Genomic DNA, 18,770 nt, shown 5'->3' with positions numbered 1-18,770 from the left:
GACGGAAAGTCAGTTGAATTTCCCTACAGACATCAATACATTCTTCACGCTGATACTAACTCTTCTACATTCTCACTGTAGAAAGGTTTTGGCAGGAATTAAACTTTAACTGTAGTGTAGTTTGCAGCCGAGGTTTGGGGACACAGCTGTGCAACCTGTAAGAAGACTTGCTGTACTGAATTACAAACTTTAGGCAGATGAGACAGATCAATGATGTCTTTAAAACCCAAGCATAGAGCAGCACCACCGAGTATGCAGATCAGAGCAAAGGGTATGCAAAATCACAACAAAAAAGGAGAAGAACCTTGACAAAATGTTGTCTATAAAAAATGCACAAAATAATATATATATGTATATATAGGTAGCATACACAATACAAAAATAGACTAGGTAGCTGAATGAGGGTGGTGCTATCCTAGGTGGTCTGCGAGTAAGGCTTGCCATACCCGTGTAGTCCTGTTTGGCTAGAGGAATCTACAATGCCCTCTATTATTTTCAACCAATGCTGTCTGAATACCCGAACAGTGATTGTATCTGATAGGATGCAATTTTTGTTCGGCTGAGAATACACTTAATACGCTTAATTAAAGTGTCATTTCATTCATGTCTATGTACCGCAGCTGTGTGGTGACAGGCAATGTGGTGAACGGGCCCATACAGACATGCTGCATTATTATTGACCGCACCTCACCACCGCATTGTAGTTTGAACAGGGCACATGGAAAACAATTGTTGTCTGTGTATACTAGCGCTGGGCCTGTGTTGGTTTGTGCAGCTCAGCGCAGATGCTGTGAATGAGCCCTAATTGTGCAGCCTGTACACAAGCGAACCCAATACAATTAATTTTCCTTTTCTTGTTCTGGGATGTATAGGTAGACTTAAAGTGACATTAAACTCTCAGATTTTTTAACATAAACCAATACTGTAATGTGTTCCTTACTGTAATCCATGGTTGTTTCCCTTCTCTTTGCTGCTCTTCCTTTTAAATCCTCATGTCTTCTCATGCTTGGGGAGAACTTCCCTTTGCAGCTCAGGGCCTCTTCCTGTAGTGCTGGCTCAGATTACAAGCCTATACAAACGGATACACAGACACCGTGTATACACCGTTAAACGGTGTAGACACCGTTTAAAAGGAAGAGCAGCAAAGAGAAGGGAAACAACCATGGATTACAGTAAGGTGCACATTACAGTATTGTTTTATGTTAAAAAATCTGAGGGTTTAATGTCACTTTAAAGTGGAAGTAAAGTAATTTTTTTTTAAAACATAATGTGCACAGCTTATCAGCACATTATGGCAGACCGAACTCTTCCAGGGCTGTGCTCCTCTCTCACTTCCATCTTTGTCCTGGTCTTTTTCTTTTTCTGGGTTTTAATTGTTTATCTGCTTGATTTGCCGGGCCCCGATGACATAACTCATGTGCATGCGCAGGGGAGTTACTTCATCTCAGCATGCCAGGTCTGTGCACTGGGCTAAGCATGCGCACAAGAGTTACTTCATGTTGGTATGCTGGGTCTGTGGATTGGATTGTGCATGCACACAGGAGTTACTTCATCTCTACATGCCGGGTCTGTGCAGTGGCTTCACATGCACACAGAAGTTACTTCATCTCGGCATGCCGGGTCTGTACGCTGGTCTAGGCATGCAGAGTTACTTCATCTCGGCATGCCGGGTCTGTGCACTGGGCTGGGCATGCACACGAGAGTTACTTCATCTCGGCATGCCTGGTCTGTGCATTGGTCTGCACATGCACACGGGAGTTACTTCACCCCGACATGCCGGGTCTGTGTACTGGCCTGTGCATGCACACGGGAGTTACTTCATCTCGGCATGCTGGGTCTGTGCATTGGGCGGCACATGCACACGAAAGTTACTTCATCTTAGCATGCCGGGTCTGTATTCTGGGATGTGCATGCACACGAGAGTTACTTCATCTCGGCATGCCGGGTCTGTGCACTGGGCTGCACATGATATTGTTGCACAGCGTCTTCAGCATCCATTGCAGGCACAAGATAGGCCCCCCGTTCATCCCCCTAGAAAACCTTTGATCCCTCTCCCTTTACTTTATAATTATTTAGCAGCAGAAGGGGAAATCTATCATCTATCTTCACATCCAGGGCTTTTCCAGTGCAGATGGCGTCCAGCATAAAGAACACCATTGTGAAAATAAACTCGAGATGACCAAGACCTGGAAAAAATCTGCACTTTTTCTTCAACGACTTAACGTAAAACCAGCTGTATAGGAGCTTGAACGGCGTCCAAATGTGTTGTCTGGCGTCATGACAACACTTCTATAATTACAGATAGTCATGTGACCAGTTTGGACTTCAGAAAAGGTAAACTTTTTTTTTTTCTTTCCCCCCTCCGACTCGTTTTAATGAGTTTAGTGATGTAATAAAGACACCTGTTACCATTTCCAGCCTTGTTGAAAGGTCCCGTAAAGAGAAGCAGATTTGTCATCGTTTATCTAGGTGACATTTATGATTTTGATTATGTATCGGGATGGCTAAAAATATTAATATACCTTCCATAGAAAACTAATTGTTTCCGAGGATTGTATATAATGCAAGCTGTGCACTGCGCTGGGTGCGAGCGATTGATGTCCGAACAAAGATTCGCCTGTTTGAGTTCAATAGGATTGATCTTAAAGCTCTAGTTCACCTTTGTAATAGTTTAGTTTGTTTTCTCTGTTATGTTTTATTGCTTTTCTTTAAGCCTTCGCCACAATTCTTTGCTTTGCTGTGGTCTTATCTGCTGTTTCAAACTTTGCCGGCTGCCGTTGCTCATCTGTTGGACATTTGAATCCTGGTCTGGGCACCATCTGCATGGAGTTTTCGTTTTCATGTTCTCCTGCTGCCTGCATTGGTTAAATCTATTTTTTTTTTCATACACTCCACATGCTGGTAGGTCTATTGGCTCCTGACTGAATTGGCCCTTGTATGCGAGATAAGAACCTTAGATTGTAAGCTCCTTGATGGCAGGGACTAGATGAAAGGAGGTGTAAAGTCCCAGCATATCTTCTCTTGTTATAACATCAGCGTTGTAATAGGAATACATAGTAGAGTTGTTTCTGAGAATGCAACCAAAGCTTAGGTGAAAAAATCCCTTTTATGTAGTGAGTGCTGCCTTCCATCTGTCCATCACTTCCAACAACTTCCTGGATTCCTAGTGTGCTTTGCGTCTCTTTCCCTGCTGCTTGATGTGATGCCATCTTCATTTCTCAAGACTACATAACCCATCATGCATTGCCTCCAGCAAGCAATGATGATGTTACATTGTTCAGACATTGAGTTGCAACTCAGAAGGTAGGCTTTGTGAGAGTGGTGATACAAGTAAGTGCATTAAGGAAGTACATCCTATGGGCATCTTCAAAAGTAAGTTTACAAATGTCTGGATGGATCTGGTTATTAGGAGTGGAATAGAACTTATGGAAAGTCAATATATAAATACAGATTTATTTTTAGTTTTTGACCATAGATACCCTTGAATTAATAGTATGTAAAGTGCTTCATAAATTGTTGGCACAATATAAATGCCTGTAATGTAATTGCAAGTCATCAAGGTATGTATTGGCACAGGTCACCTAAACCTAAGGAGAGAAAGGCCAGCCTCAGACAGGATGTTCATTGCAAAAATGTACCCAACATATTTTTTATATTCTACGATTATTATTTTTTATCAAAATAATTGATCGAGTGAACAGACAGTGACACATTTTGTAATTGTTTCTTACAACTTGCATCATTATGTAGTAATACGCCATCATTCTTGCTTATCATTTACACTTTAACCCTTTGCATGACTATGGAATAGTCGATTGTTCTTTCTTATCATTTGCACTTTAACCCTTTGACTGTCATGGATGAATTTGATACATCACAAGGAAAAAAAGTTTATAATGAATGTTTTAGTCATCGCCTCCGGAAATTCTCTGTTAAGTAGAAGTGATTAAAACTCTTTTATTACTTCTACACACAGCAGAAAGGCAGTAGACCACACCCCCACCCCACCACCACCACCACCACAATTATCGTCTTGGTGCTGATGATGTCCTGGTCCTCTGTGAGCCTGGGGAGCAATGCAGGATGGAATGCAGAAGGAAATGGAGATGCTACTGTTCAATGTTCTCCCGTGTTGAATGAAGCAAACCTGGCAGTGTAGTATCACATAAGGGCATGTAAGCCTCCTTATAATTGTAGTAGAGCTTAACGTACAAGTAAACATTCAGGGTTTTTGCATATACAGTATCTACTGCTAACAAACAGTAGATGTATGCAAAAACATAAAAAGTAAATATTTACCTGTGTCTCCACCGCTCGTTCCCATCCGAAGTTCTGAAGATTCTAGGGCGGCCACGAAGGATAATAGGGTGGGCGCATGCGCAGTACAGATCTTCGGCCAGAGGAGAGACACAGGTTAAGTCAATGCACACAGCCTGGCAGCGTGCACCCGCACAGACTCCGTGGGACACAGAAGACACGGCAGTCAATGCTGGATCAGACACCGACACCGGCGCTGGAGGGACTCCTGAAAACTTCTGGAAGAAGGAGATGTTTGAATCAAGAGGCATCATTTAAGGTAAGTCCTTACATTAGCATGTGGGGGCGGTGGAATGTGACTTTAATGTCACTTTAAAGGCTAAGTTCACTTTGAGAAAATTAAAGAAATGCGTATTTAAAGATATTTAAAAAATGCATTTTTATTTTATTTTTTCATTTAAGCCAGGAAAGCATTGCAGCTGTGATCACTGGATCATGGCTGCAAAGCTGAGGCTTGTTCAGTTTCCTCCCAAACTGAAGCTCTGTACTGCGGTTTTAGTTTAAATTTTGCTGGCAAATGGCAATCACTCATTGGTCAGCACAGTCACCTGACTGCGCTGACCAGTGAGAAGCGCTTCTTGCTAAGAAAGAGAAAGAAAGAGACGCGCAAAGAAGAACAAATGATTGCTCGGCATTTGTGAACCATATTTAAATATAAACTCCATCAACGATCGCTCCTTCCCCTCCGTAGCTCCAAGTGTAATATCCATACTCTGTACACGGGATTGCAGCCCTGTGGTACATATTTTATATTTCGCTTGCCAATGGCAAGCACTCGTTGACCAATGAGAAGCGCTTCTGACTGCAGTGACCAATGAGAAGCGCTTCTTGCTAAGAGCTAGCTAAGAAGCGCATACCGGGAGCCACAAAGGGAAAGGAGTGAACATTGACAGATAAGACCGTGGAGAGGGTAATTCCATTGTCCCAAATTTGCCTAGAGTATTTAAAGAAAAAGGAAATAAAGAATATCTGCATTGTATGATCTTGAAACATAGCCTGAGTGTTTGCAAACTTCAGGCTTGAGTTATACTTTATGAAGCTTCATTCATAGTGTAAGGTGCTGCACTGCTCTAGAATTAGCATGCAATTTGTAAGTCTGAAAGTGGCATCCTCCACTAGAAAATAACCGAGCTTTCAGATATCAAAGATACAAATTTTCCAAGCAGGTTTCCACTACGTTATACATCTCTGAACTCTGTGGAATGGATGCATAACATACAGTAAACTACATAAAAACAAATGTATAAAGACATTGTATATACCCAACCCTTAAAAACATCTAAAAAAACCCCTTCTTAATGCAAGGCCCTGCTAATGTGTTACTATAAATACAACATAACATGTCAACCATGCATTTAGAAAGTCTAAACATTGGAAAATCTCCACACTGCATATCCCCTGCAGCGTACATAGAAAATATTGTGTTAGTTAATGGGAGAACATCTCACAATACCAGATGAATGTGATGAAGCCGGTCTACACGTACATTGCCCAAAAAATAGTCCATGATGACATAAATAGACATACTTCTGTGTATATAAAAGTTCTACACACTCAATGCAAGTTTATCAACTCTGTGATATCCAGTTTATAATCCCATGGAGGCAATAATAAGAATATATTACTTTTCTTCTTAACTTAGGACATACACTATATTGCCAAAAGTATTGGGACACATCTCCAAATCATTGGATTCAGGTGTTCCCTGAAATTTCCTTGCTGCTAAATATTCCATGGTCACCTGATGGTGGTATTATAACAAAGTGGTAGCGACGGGGAACAACAGCAACTCAGCCACGAAGTGGTAGGCCACATAAAATGACAGAGCGGGGTCAGCGCATGCTGAAGCACACAGTGCACAGAGGTCGCCAACTGGCTGCAGAGTCAATAGCTACAGGTCTCCAAACTTCGTGTGGCCTTCAGATTAGCACAACAAAAGTGAGTAGAGAGCTTCATGGAATGGGTTTCCATGGCCGAGCAGCTGTATCCAGGCCTTACATCACAAAGTGCAATGCAAAGTGCCGGATGCAGTGTTGTAAAGCACGCCGCCACTGGACTCTAGAGAAGTGGAGACGTGTTCTCTGGAGTGACGAATCACGCTTCTCTGTCTGGCAATCCGATTTCCTTACTGCATTGTGCCAAGTGTAAAGTTTGATGGAGGGGGGATTATGGTGTTGGGTTGTTTTTCAGGGGTTGGGCTTGGCCCCTTAGTTCCAGTGAAGGGAACTCTTGAGGCATCAGCATACCAAGACATTTTGGACAATTTCATGCTCCCAACTTTGTGGGAACATTTTCCCAGAGTTCTGACCTCAACCCGATAGAACACTTTTGGGATGATTAGAGTGGAGACTGCAAGCCAGGCCTTCTCATCCAACATCAGTACCTGACCTCACAAATCCGCTTCTGGAAGAATGGTCAAACATTCCCATAGACACACTCCTAAACCTTGTGGACGCCTTCCCAGAAGAGTTGAATCTGTTATAGCTGCAAAGGGTGGGCCAACTCAATATTCAACCCTATGGACTAAGACTGGGATGCCTTTAAAGTTCATGTGCTTGTAAAGGCAGGTGTCCCAACACTTTTGGCAATATAGTGTATATACTCTTGATATGTATATAAGGTAAGGACAACAAACCACCGTTAGTTCTAGATGTTTATCCCAGCCTTTCTCAACCTAGCCGCAGTGGGAGGCTGCTTTTTATCTGTCCTGCCACTTGACAGGAATTAGGAGATATTTTGATGGTGTTGGGCAGCAAGATTTTCCTTCAAATCCTGCCTAGTTGGAACGGAGACATTTTCCCATTTTCTCTTGATGGCTTTTCAGACTGAGAGAGATGTTCACTGTCTAGCCACTGCCTGAGATAGTTCAGGGCATAACAAAGGCTACTCTTACACCTGCATCTCTATCCCTCTCCCCATCCATCTACAAGGAGTAAGTTTTTGTACTATTAATAGGTGGTATGGAAAGTGCAAAACCAGCATCCCCAGTCAGTTCGGCCAGCATTTTCTCCTTGGTCCAAGAAAAGGGTCTTTCTCTCTCCTCCTGTGATTGCCAGATTGTGAGAACTTTGTGGACACACTGGCAGGGCTGTTTTGTATCTCCTATGTCACGCCACAAGGATTTGGAGATATCTTGGTTGTGTTGGACAGCAGCAAGACTTTCCTTCCTACCTTACCTGATTGGCACCAAGATATTTCCCCATTTCCTCTTGATGGGTTTTGAAGCTGTGGGGGGGATTCACTGTCTAGCCGCAGTGCATATTATGAATCCTGTAAGAGTTCATGATTACTCTTACATCGGCATCTCTATCCCTCTGTCCATCTACAGTGAATACGTTTTGTACTTTGACATGAATAAGTGGGGGGGGGCAAAAATTGTTTTTTCACAGAGACCTTTGCCTGACAAAGTTCTCCGCTGGTCTTGATGTCCCCTTTCCGTATGTTTTGGTCAGTGTTCCTGCAAACAGAGAAGTTTGGACTTGTGACCCGCATATTTGTTCCTGGTCAGTGGCTCAGTGGAAAGCATAGAAGGCAAAAGCTTGGCCAAGCAGTTAGCATTTTCAGAGGATTGCCAGAAATCTAAGCCTATATATGTCTGTCAATACAGGGTTTCTCTGAATGAAAAACATTCATGTTTGATTGACGTATACCTTTAAATTAACACTGCTGAAGAAAATGTTTAAGTTAAGCACAGCCATAGTTAATGGCTGGGCTATAAAGTATTAATGTGAGCTGAATAATCAGATCTGCTTATTCATCATACTCTTATTACAATACTGTACAAGGGACCAATAAAGTCTTCTACAAACAAGCTTCACATTAAGCACGGGGTGAGAGGTGTTTGATTGATGGATAAAGCTCATTAAGGTCCCTAACATCGGCCTTTCTGAGGAGAAGAAAACCATTCTAAACCATTTGGGCTTGAGGTGTTAAAAACATCTCCAGGTGCTAAAATGTCATTTGGCAGTTAATGGCTGATAAAGTTTTCTCCATAAAAACAAGGGAAAGAATGCTGGAAGCCAAACCAAACTGTGTGCTCAAGCAACAGACGATAGAAGCCCCTGCAATTGACTTGAGATATGTTGTAGATGACCGATGTGAAAACTGATTTCTCGGGAGAAAGTTTTGTGGGAGTAGAATACGGGATTGTAAAAAAAAAAAAATCAAGGTTAAATGATGGTTTGTGAAGAACGCAATGAAAGAACAGTTTAAATCTCTGAATATAAAGGCCTCCGTAGACATTAGAAGACAGTTAGATTTGCAGGTGAAATCCAACTGTCCTAAGTCACCTAAGAACTCCTTAAAGGATAATTAAACCCTTAGAGGTTTTTGCATATATCTACTGCTAGCAAGCAGTAGATATATGCAAAAAGATTTTTTTAAATGTAACGAAAAAGGTTAAAACTTACATGTGTCTCTGTCGCTCGCTCCTGTCCAAAGATCTGAAAAATCTCAGGCGGCCACAAAGGATCATGGGGCGGGCACATGCACAGAACAGATCATCGGCCGGGAGATGAGGAGAGACACAAGGTAAGTCAATGCAGGCAGCCTGGCAGCGTGCACCCGCACAGACACCGTGGGACACAGAGGATACAGCAGTCAGCGATGGATCAGAGACCTGCACCAGCACTGGAGGCACAGCTGAAAACTACTGGAAAGAAGAAGATGATCGGATCAAGAGGCATAATTTAAGGTAAGTCCTTACCCTAGAATTGTGGGGGGAGGAGTATCATTTAATGTCACTTTAAAGCTCAACTCGAAATCAGCCTCTTGTAGTCCCTGAACTGAGCTCAGAGCGGGGAGGGAGAAGTAGCACAAGGAGCCAATGAACAGAGAAGAAGAAGACTGCCAAGGAGTCTAGAAAATTCAGCCATGTCCATGTGCTTCTGCATTAGAAACACTTGGGTACATATAAAACCAATGGTAAATTGTTATCACAATCAAAGCAAGAGTCTATTGTGAAAATTGCTGAAAGAAAAGACAGTTTAGTTGAACAAATGGCAGCTTTGTGTCAGAGTACTTGCACCAAGTAATCTATAAACCTTTCAGCTGGGGCAAGAAAGAAAGAATGACCGATGTGAAAACTGATTTCTCGGGAGAAAGTTTTGTGGGAGTAGAATACGGGATTGTAAAAAAAAAAAAATCAAGGTTAAATGATGGTTTGTGAAGAACGCAATGAAAGAACAGTTTAAATCTCTGAATATAAAGGCCTCCGTAGACATTAGAAGACAGGTAGATTTGCAGGTGAAATCCAACTGTCCTAAGTCACCTAAGAACTCCTTAAAGGATAATTAAACCCTTAGAGGTTTTTGCATATATCTACTGCTAGCAAGCAGTAGATATATGCAAAAAGATTTTTTAAAAAGTAACGAAAAAGGTTAAAACTTACATAATTGAAGTTATTCAATTATGTAAGTAAATCTCTCTTTGGGCTCAAAGCTATGTCAGGAGTGTATATCTAGAAGTACAACACTGGTTGTTTATTGTCAATAAAGAAGGCTGTACAGTGGTTTTAAGGCATTCCCAAGGTTCTGATTGGTGAATAATTTAGGCCGGGGATAGGGTAGTGTCAAATCAGCCTTCATACCCCCAATGGACAGATCTATAGCTTCAAAGTCTTTACGTACCTTAGTTGCTTGTTTTATTGATATGGAATATTGTTGTATTTTCTTCCTTTTGACCACTGCTTTTTTTTTCTTTCAATTTTTTTAGCATAATGTTTGATGACAACATTCCAATTCATGATGAGTTCATCTACTGTCTTGGAGCTGCTACACAAGTCCTTAAATTTGGACCATGGAGAGACTTGAAGAAGACCAACGATGATTTTCCAGAAATTCTGTTCCTTGTCATTCCTGGTGGGTGTCCCAGATTACTGTTTCATATACGTCTGCTGTATTAGGAGTATTTCAAGATATAGTTTCCATAATGTTTTTGTAGACAGTACCAAAATGCAACAATTACTGCTTGTGCTTTTTGCTTATGTGGCCACCTCTGGATGCTTATGGGTAAAGCTGACAGCAGAAGAGAAGGTTGTAAATCAGCGATCTCAAGGTACCGGCCCGCTAGGGTACCTGACTTTGCAAGAGCAGCTACACGGTCTGCATCTCTGTTGGATGCAGACCGCAGAGCTGCTCCTGTCAGCACCAGCACTGCAGCAGACCTCACTAATCACCACTAGATTACCAGGGATCATGCCTGCTCGCCTCCTTCCTGCAAAAAGGTAAGCAGGAGACGGGGCTCTGTATTTTATTTTATATGTGGGTGTGCAGGGTTATTATTTTATATGTGGTGGTGGTGGTGGGTTTATGTGTATGGGGGGTAGTGTATTATTTTATATGTGCAGGGGTAGTATTTTTTATGTGTAGGGGGTAAATGGACTGCTAAGAAGAATCATCAGACCTTCTGTATCTCAAACAACAACGAGTTCCTATTGTTTTTATGCCAGTTTCTGATTTTTGAACTGTATACTTTCAGTTTCTATATAAACCAGGCAACGTGCAGCTTCTATTAGCATTTTCTATTTTCAGATTCTGCATTGATATTCATACTACTTGGCCAAATACACCAGAGTTGGGAACCTAAAACTAGGAATATGAGAATTTTTAGCTTTCATATATCCAAGTTCTAAGTCTTCTAACCTGGATGTCCCAGAGGGCTCTTGCAAAGCAAACAAGATTACACAGCACTTCCTTGGCTGTTGTAGTAGAACTGCAGTCCTAAAGTGGTTCTCCACGCATAGTTAAATATGATTACTGCTCTATGTCAATGTACCTGGTTCCTAGAAAAAAAACCTTGCTGGCTCCTGGATTCCATAATGATACTAGTTCACAAATATTCTCTTCATTTACTTATTTCATATCTATACAATTGTGCCAGGGCAGTAGCTCAAACTTTAAATGATTAAAAACGAATTATTAAAAACTTATTATTGAAACTAAGGCATCAGCTTGACATCTAGGTGACTAGTATTTTACTATTTAACAATGACAGCCTTTTTTTTTTTTAAGACCATCAGATGCATGGATGTGGGAATACATTATATTTGTGCAATATTTCTTACTTACCTGACTAAAAAATTGGGGAATTTAAAATAAATAAATAAATAAATAAATATTTTTTTAGTCCTGACAATATTAAATACAAAAAAATAATATACCTTGGACATCATGAGTATAGGTGGCTAGTTACCTGAAGTCACTATTCGGCATGCATTATAGGCAAAACATAGTGCTCTTCAGAAATCTATAATGATTTAGAGAAAATGCTCAAAGCACTGTGTCAGATTAGGAGGGAAAATGTGCTGTGCTAACTTGATAAATGTCTTCATTACTAAACACTTTTTCGACAGCTTTGGGCTTCAGGTTGACATCAATTAGAGATGCATCTGATCTTATACAGAATTCATTGACAGTTGTATTTTACCTGCATTTGACTTCCTTTTGGCTTGTATTTGACCTGCTTTAAGTAGGCTTTGCATTCCTATAGACTTGTATGGGAATGCAAAACCATTTTGAATCGAACAAAAGGCCTGTATGGAGTCTGCTCATATACATTGTATCAGACACCCTCTCTTTTCTGCTCAATGCTGTATAATTTGTTATTGATCTAGTAAATGCCTAGGAGTTTGGCCTGTGTGGCTTTAAACCATGCTGTATATGTTGTCAGTCTTCCTTTACAGCCCTAAAAGTTGAAAGAATAATCAAAAATGTTTTCCATGGGACCATACATGTTCTTTTGTATGCCAGTTCCTTCTTGTAGTGATTCGGAATGGTGCCCAATGATATAATCCTTAACAGACTTCTGCTTCCTGCTGAAGAGATATTGAGGTGAAGCAATTAGGCAGGGCAGAACAAACCAGAATCCTAGTAAAACTAGGATCAGAGGGGCACAGCAAAGACACTTTTCTGGCTAATAATGGTTGTAGAGGAAGCTTCATGCAGCCTGCTCTTGAGAAGTAGGTTTTCCATTAATAGTTGAAAATACTTGGTAGATTCACGGTAAGAAATAATAGAGCCTTAAAGTGAACCTGTCAGTAAAAAATGTGACCCAAAAGGTTTACATGTAAAGGTTCAAGGGAAATCCCCTGCTGAAGTCTTCTTGGAGATCTCCTCTGCCTGCTCCGTGCTTAGTGTCTCCTCCTGCAGGCCTCCATGAGACTAATGAGCCCTGGAATGATATGGAGATCATCGTGAGGGGCCATTGAGTAGATCGGAGGGGGCTTCATCGGGGCATTTTGACAAGTACAAGTACTTGTCAAAATGCCTTGTATCGGGCCCGATTCTGATGCTAGCACCGGTATCGGGACATCCCTAGCTGGAAGTGTTGGGTTTCCAGAAGACGTCAGCGGGGATTTCACTTACATCAGTAACTGGTGACATGGGCATAGAGATAGGTACGTATCCACTCTCTACTTTTACAGGTAGACCTTTTGAAGCATTTTTTTTTTACTGAAAGAGGGGCTTCAAGGATCAACTCCATTTTTAGTGAAGCTGTGCTTTATCAATTCCTCCTCCCTCCATAATATTTTCTCTGTGGGTAAAATACAACTGTCAATGAATTCTGTATAAGATCAGATGCATCTCTAATTGATGTCAACCCAAAGCCCAAAGCCAGTCGAAAATGTGGCTACTGCCCTGGCACAATTATATAGATAAGAAATATGTAAATGAAGAGAATATGTGTGAAGTAGTAGCAGGGGTGGACAAATTATTATGGAATTCAGGAGCCAGTCTGTCCAACCCAGGTGCCATCAAGAACCTCTTTAGGTAAATGCTTACAGTGTTTTTATTCAAGCAGTTGTAGCCAGGCCCTGCTCTTGCATGCCGTTGCCCCTGTTCAGGGAGTATAAAGCGGTCCATAGAAATGACCAGGAACTGCTCTAAGGTCACATTCACACTATTGCGCTCTGGTAACACATGCACGTACATGTTAAATGCAATTTGTGTGATGCAGTGCAATTTATTCTGAATGGCACCCCAACTCACCTTGATGAGGGATATGCAGTGCTCAGCCAAAATGCTTTTATGGCGCATTAGACAGCCCATTCAAATGAATAGCCTGCTTCTTGCAATGCAAGTTATTGCACAGCATAATGATCATTACTTGCCCCCTGGGGGACACCATCCCACTGACACCTATGATACGAAGGACTGTTTTTTTCTGAAGGGTATAATATCTAGCTGACAAAACATTATTTAGGAGTTATGCTCCCCTGGGGGCCACTATTCCCAAGATACCAATGAATTAAAGCACTGATTTTTCCTGGGCTTAACTGTCCCACTGATGCCAGTGATTTAGGGGTTATTCTCTCCTGGGGGCCACTATCCCCTTACACCAATGAATCAAAGAACAGTTTTTTCCTGGGGTTCATTGTCCCAGGGCCCAATTTAAGGCCACGCAGGGTCCGTTAATCATGCTCAATATATGATAAAGGGACACTGCAAGGTCCTAAAAAACATTGCCATCCTTGAGACAGCATGTCTATGCATCATGAAAAGATGTTTGTTTGGACACATTTCTCCGGTGTGCTGGTGACATCCAGTTTTTCCATTGATCTGAGCGGCGCTATCTGCAGTCATTTTAGCACCCATCCTTAATAGGTTGCTGGTAAGGAGTGAGGTTGGGTATCCAATGGAAGCCAAATTTGCAAGCAGGTTCAGAGGCACATTGCAAGTCAATAAAACATTGTTTCTGGGAAGGAAAAAAAGCAGCAAGATAAGAATGTATGCACTTTATTTTCCTGTTCTTTTATTTGCATGTTTTTAAGCTGGTGACAGGGTCTTTTTAAATCAATCTCCAGGTGCCTTAGCATAGCCTCTGTTGGCTTTCAGAGTGCTCAAAAGACCCCAAAACATTGGATTCAACTAGGAGGATGACACTCTTCTACCAAAAGTGCCACCCATCACATTGATGAACCAGTGGTAAGGTGGACGAGGGGATGAGACTGCATATTAGAGCACTCCAGATTTCCCAGGGAGCTCTAGGAGCTAACTGAAACTGTGTGCAGGCACCTGGTTGTATCTGATATAATCTTCCAGTGGCAATGGCTGAAGGTTCCCTTTAAGTCCCTTTTAAAATTGTCAGAACTGCCACATGAGAAACAGCTTTTACCCTGAAGCATAACGCTCCCTTTTTTGTGGCTACAGTTATTTTGCTATGAAGTCTTAACCCCCTCTCTTGGAACATGCCTGAAGGCCTGAGACTGCCGAAAAAACATCCTTCATCCATTCCCTTTCATGACAACTTGCCACCATTAGGGTTACAGGCCAAAAGACCACAGCTAGAAACTTGTATGATAATGTGAAGGAGGATCACAGGTACACATAGCACGGCTGAAAAATATCTGCAGCAGTTGCTCAATGAATTTTAAAAAGCCTTAATAAGGTTGTTCCATTCACTTAGAGTCCTTTTTTTTATTTATATTATTTTCTTTTTATCGCCCTGCCTGTTGGCACAAGTCCTCGACTCTTCTTCTATTTCCTTGCCAGAGTTCCTGCTGTATTTGATACAGCTTGGATCGCTTCTGGCGAAATGGCACCCAGTGACACGTTTGCGAAGGAAATTGGTGGTGTCTTGCATGTTACTGAGAGCTCGGGTTTCCTAATCATCTAAAGCGAGATGTCCTAACCCATTATGCGTGCCTTTTGTTTTCTCCGGCTGGATGTTAAACTCCCTGACAGGCTGTTCTTGTCCGAGGGGCTGGCGGGTTTCTTTGCGTTTCCAGCAGAACCTGCCGCATCGGGCCACATCTGGAAAGAAGGAAAAATAAAATGATAATGGCCAGACATTTCCATGTGGTGACTGCATGTAGAGAAACCACTAGCGTTACAGCAGCTACATGGAGCCATATGTTATGTTTATTTTTACTCGGGATTTTCACTGTCTACTCCACCCCTAAGCAAATCATTTTGTTTTGATATGTAGGTGATTGAAGACCCTCGCTGTACGTTTTAAAAGTGGCATGTTTTGAAATGCAGAGGTTTTTTTTTTTTTTCATGGTTCAGAAATACTCTGCTGTGACATAAGGTTTATTATTTTTACAACAGTCATATATTTGCATAAGACCAGGATATTTAATAGCTCTTGTTGCTCTTTTACAATAGAGTCGGGCCCATGCTGTACACAAGCTGTGATGCTGGAGCATGCCTTTCTCATGTATGTGCACACAGAGATCTCAGTCTTTGTTAAAAAATTAACTAACAGGTTGCATGCTGGGGAATGTTTGTGTTTGGTATATGGTAAATGGTCATCTCCTGGCTTTTCTCCCGTTTTTCAATAGAGATGAGCTTGGGCTTCGTTTGAACCCAGTTCACCTCAGCCTGCCCAAAACTGTGACTGCCACCCCCTCTTCCCAACCCTATCAGTTACGCAGAGTCTCTTCCCCACCCCTCAGTTCTCCGCAAAGGTGCCGAGAATGCTCCTGCCGCAACTGCTGCCATTGATTGGGTTAGGAGGAAGAGGTGGCAGTCCCAGTTATGAGCGGGCTTGGGCAAACTCAGGCAAACTAGGTTCACACCAAGCCCGGGCTCATCTTTACTTCTCAGATACTCCAACAGCACAATCAACCCGGTTATTCCTGACTTTGTTCCTGTTGCATGCAGAAGAATCAACAGTTTTACTGTATTTCCCACCCTCCTCCCCCAGCAGCTTACACTTACCTTATGTCCCTTGATCTGTGAAGGTTCTCATTCATCCAGGTCATGGTATAGCTGTAAAGAAAAAATCAAAGCAACTAGACTTGTATTGTATTTTTTCTTGAAGACGTTTTCTGAATTGAGAAAGCTGGTCGGATGTCCAGTGAAACACCTTCAAGAAAAATACAGCAAGTCCAGTTGCTTTGATTTATTTTTTACAGATGTATGTCCCTTCGGTACTTTCCTTTGGAAAGTTAAATACCTTATACTTGACATACAGGAGCAGTTGATGTTTCCATCACTGAATTTGTGCGGTAGAGAAAACTCTATTACCTTTTGGGCTGATAAATTCACTTTTACAAAACATCTACAATTTTTTTTATTTTACAAGGATTTTTGGGGGTGAATTAAAAGTAGTAGTTTTGTTTATTTCAGTTAGTGTCCTTTATGTTGATTTCCCTTTACTTTTTTTTTTCACAAGTACATTTTTATTGTGAATATACATGTCAAAGTTTCAGACAATAATCAAGTATAACAAGCAGTGAAATATACACAAAGTAGGTTCAATAGTTGAGGTGGGTATGGGAGAAGTGGTTCCCAGGAACAAGCCGTGCTGGAACAAGCGTTGATGTTGCAGGTCTAAGAGGGCATGCTAATCTATACTCGTATGGCAGGACCTGTTCTAGAAAGTTAACTAGGTGGAGGGGGGGGGGAGAGAAAAAAGGGGGTGTGATTCTATTCAGAGCTCCTAATGAGCTATAAGGGGTGGAGAGATCGAAGGAGAAGGGGGATAGGAAGGAAGGAGATATAACCTGGCTTAATTCCTTAAGTACCTTGGAGTGAAGGTTATCCGGACCCACTGCTTTGTTTGCATTGAGCATTTTAAGTCTTTGTTGTATGCCGGTTTCCGTCAACCACTGGGGTATATTTTGAGTTAAACTGGGAGTTTTAGTGAAGGGAAGGAAAAGGTTGGTTGGGTTAGAGAAGAGTGGGCTGCAGGGAGGGCATGAAGGAGGAGAGAGAAGGAAGTATAAAGAGTGAGAAAGCTTCTCGCCTGCTTCCAGTGGTCCTGAATAGAGTATCAGGAGCTACGGCATGTAAGGTCGGACCGTAGGGAGAAGTGAAGGCGGGGCCAAAGGGGAGAGATAAAGGGTGGATTACCAGAGTACTGGGAACCAGGTATCACTGTGTTAGAACGGTATACCTTTCCGTCGCTTTTAATAAGTGCCAGGCAGCCCATGTTTTCACATAACGAGGCATGGTGTCTTTGTCACTGGAGATTAGTTCCTCCATGTTTGCCACTGTGGCTACTCGAGATAGCCATTCCCTTATTGTAGGCGGGCAGGTCACTTTCCAGTGTCTGGGAATCACTGTTTTAGCTGCGTTTAGTAGGTGCAAAACCAGGGATTTTTTGGAGATGTGCTGTGATTCGTCGAAGTGGTACAGCAGGAAGGAGGCTGCAGAGAGTTCCAATGACAAACCAGTTATGACTCTTATGAGAGAATGTACTTCGGTCCAAAACTTGGCTATGAGTGGGCAAGTCCACCAAATGTGAAGAAGCGTACCCACGTCTTGGGAGCAACGCCAACATGGGTTGGACGTATCAGGGAAGATGCGATGAAGGATTTGTACCACCTGGAGCGTATTTTGTAGTTGGTTTCCTGAATTTGACCATTCAATGAGCTCTTCAGTAGAAGATCGTCCATTCCTTCCCATTCCCCGGGGGTAAAGGTGGTGAATAAGTCCTTTTCCCAAGCCTTCGTGGAGGGAGCAGGTGGGAGAGAAGAGGACTCCGACAGTAAGGAGTATGTTTCCGAGACTTTATGTGAGATCCGTCCAGGTGCCGTACAGATTTTTTCAAATTGAGTAAGGGGTCGTGTGAAGTTGTGTCTAGTTTGTTGTGTATTGAGAAAGTGGCAAAGTTGCATGTATGTCCACAATGTTAACGGCCCATCTTGGGTCTCTGAGTTGAGGTCAGTCAAGGACCTGAATCTCCCTTGGACATCAAAGAACGTTTTCGCTCGCGGGGCCACGTTGGGGGACCAGCAGCGCAAAAACGAGGCATGGATAGCCGGGGAAAGGCAGGGTTCATGCACACCGGGGTGATGGGACTGAGTGTGGATGAGAAGTCCGTGGTTCTGCATATCTTATCGAAGAGGCGCAGAGAAGTACCCACCGTGGGGTGAGAGAGCACTTGGGGAGGGAGTAGGGATCTTTGAATCCAGGGACAGGAGCCAATTGGGAATCTTACTTGAAGTTGTTCTATCTGGACCCAGTCTTTGTATGGCCCGTGGCGAGCTGAGTCTATGATGCGGGATAGGTGGCAAGCTCTATAATAGTTGTGCACATTGGGGAGCCCTATGCCTCCATAGGATTTTGAGCGGGTCAAGGTCGACAACCCAATTCGTGGTGATCCATCGTTCTATAAGAAGGTGCGAAATAGCGCGTTGACCAAGGAAAAAAAGGACCTGGGGATAGATATGGGTACAGTCTGGAACAGGTATAGGAGTCTGGGCATGGCTGTCATTTTAAGAATGGCAGCTTGCCCAAACCAAGAGTATAGCATTTTGTTCCACTCTTTCATGTCAAGTGTTATTCGGGAAAGTAGGGTGGCAAAGTTGAGGGAGTAGAGCTTTTCCAGGTCAGTGGGGAGTTCGATCCCAAGGTATGCTAAAGACAAATTGGGTTTTGCAGAAGTGGACCAGTTCTTCAGAAAGGGAGATGTTTAGTGCAGCAGATTTAGAAAGGTTGATTTTGAAAAATGATAGCGACGCAAATTCCTGGAATGTGGAATACCTTTTAACCTACAGTGCCGAA

At 42.3% G+C, this 18,770-nt stretch overlaps 1 protein-coding gene across 1 annotated transcript in view; it reads left to right on the top strand.

Moving 5' to 3' along the window:
• The window catches only part of LDAH (lipid droplet associated hydrolase), a 184,967-nt gene that overhangs the window by 13,302 nt on the left and 152,895 nt on the right, over positions 1-18,770 (top strand). The window contains exon 2 of the mRNA XM_018568175.1: positions 10,030-10,175. Coding sequence (XP_018423677.1) covers positions 10,030-10,175 — 146 coding nt within the window. The remainder of the gene's footprint in view (positions 1-10,029; positions 10,176-18,770) is intronic.

The sequence above is a fragment of the Nanorana parkeri genome, unplaced genomic scaffold (assembly GCF_000935625.1).
Source record: "Nanorana parkeri isolate BGI_ZX_2015 unplaced genomic scaffold, ASM93562v1 scaffold1149, whole genome shotgun sequence".
In the NCBI taxonomy this organism is placed as follows: Eukaryota; Metazoa; Chordata; class Amphibia; order Anura; family Dicroglossidae; genus Nanorana; species Nanorana parkeri.
The sequence above is the reverse complement of the archived record's forward strand: the minus strand, read 5'-3'. Positions and strand labels throughout refer to the sequence as shown.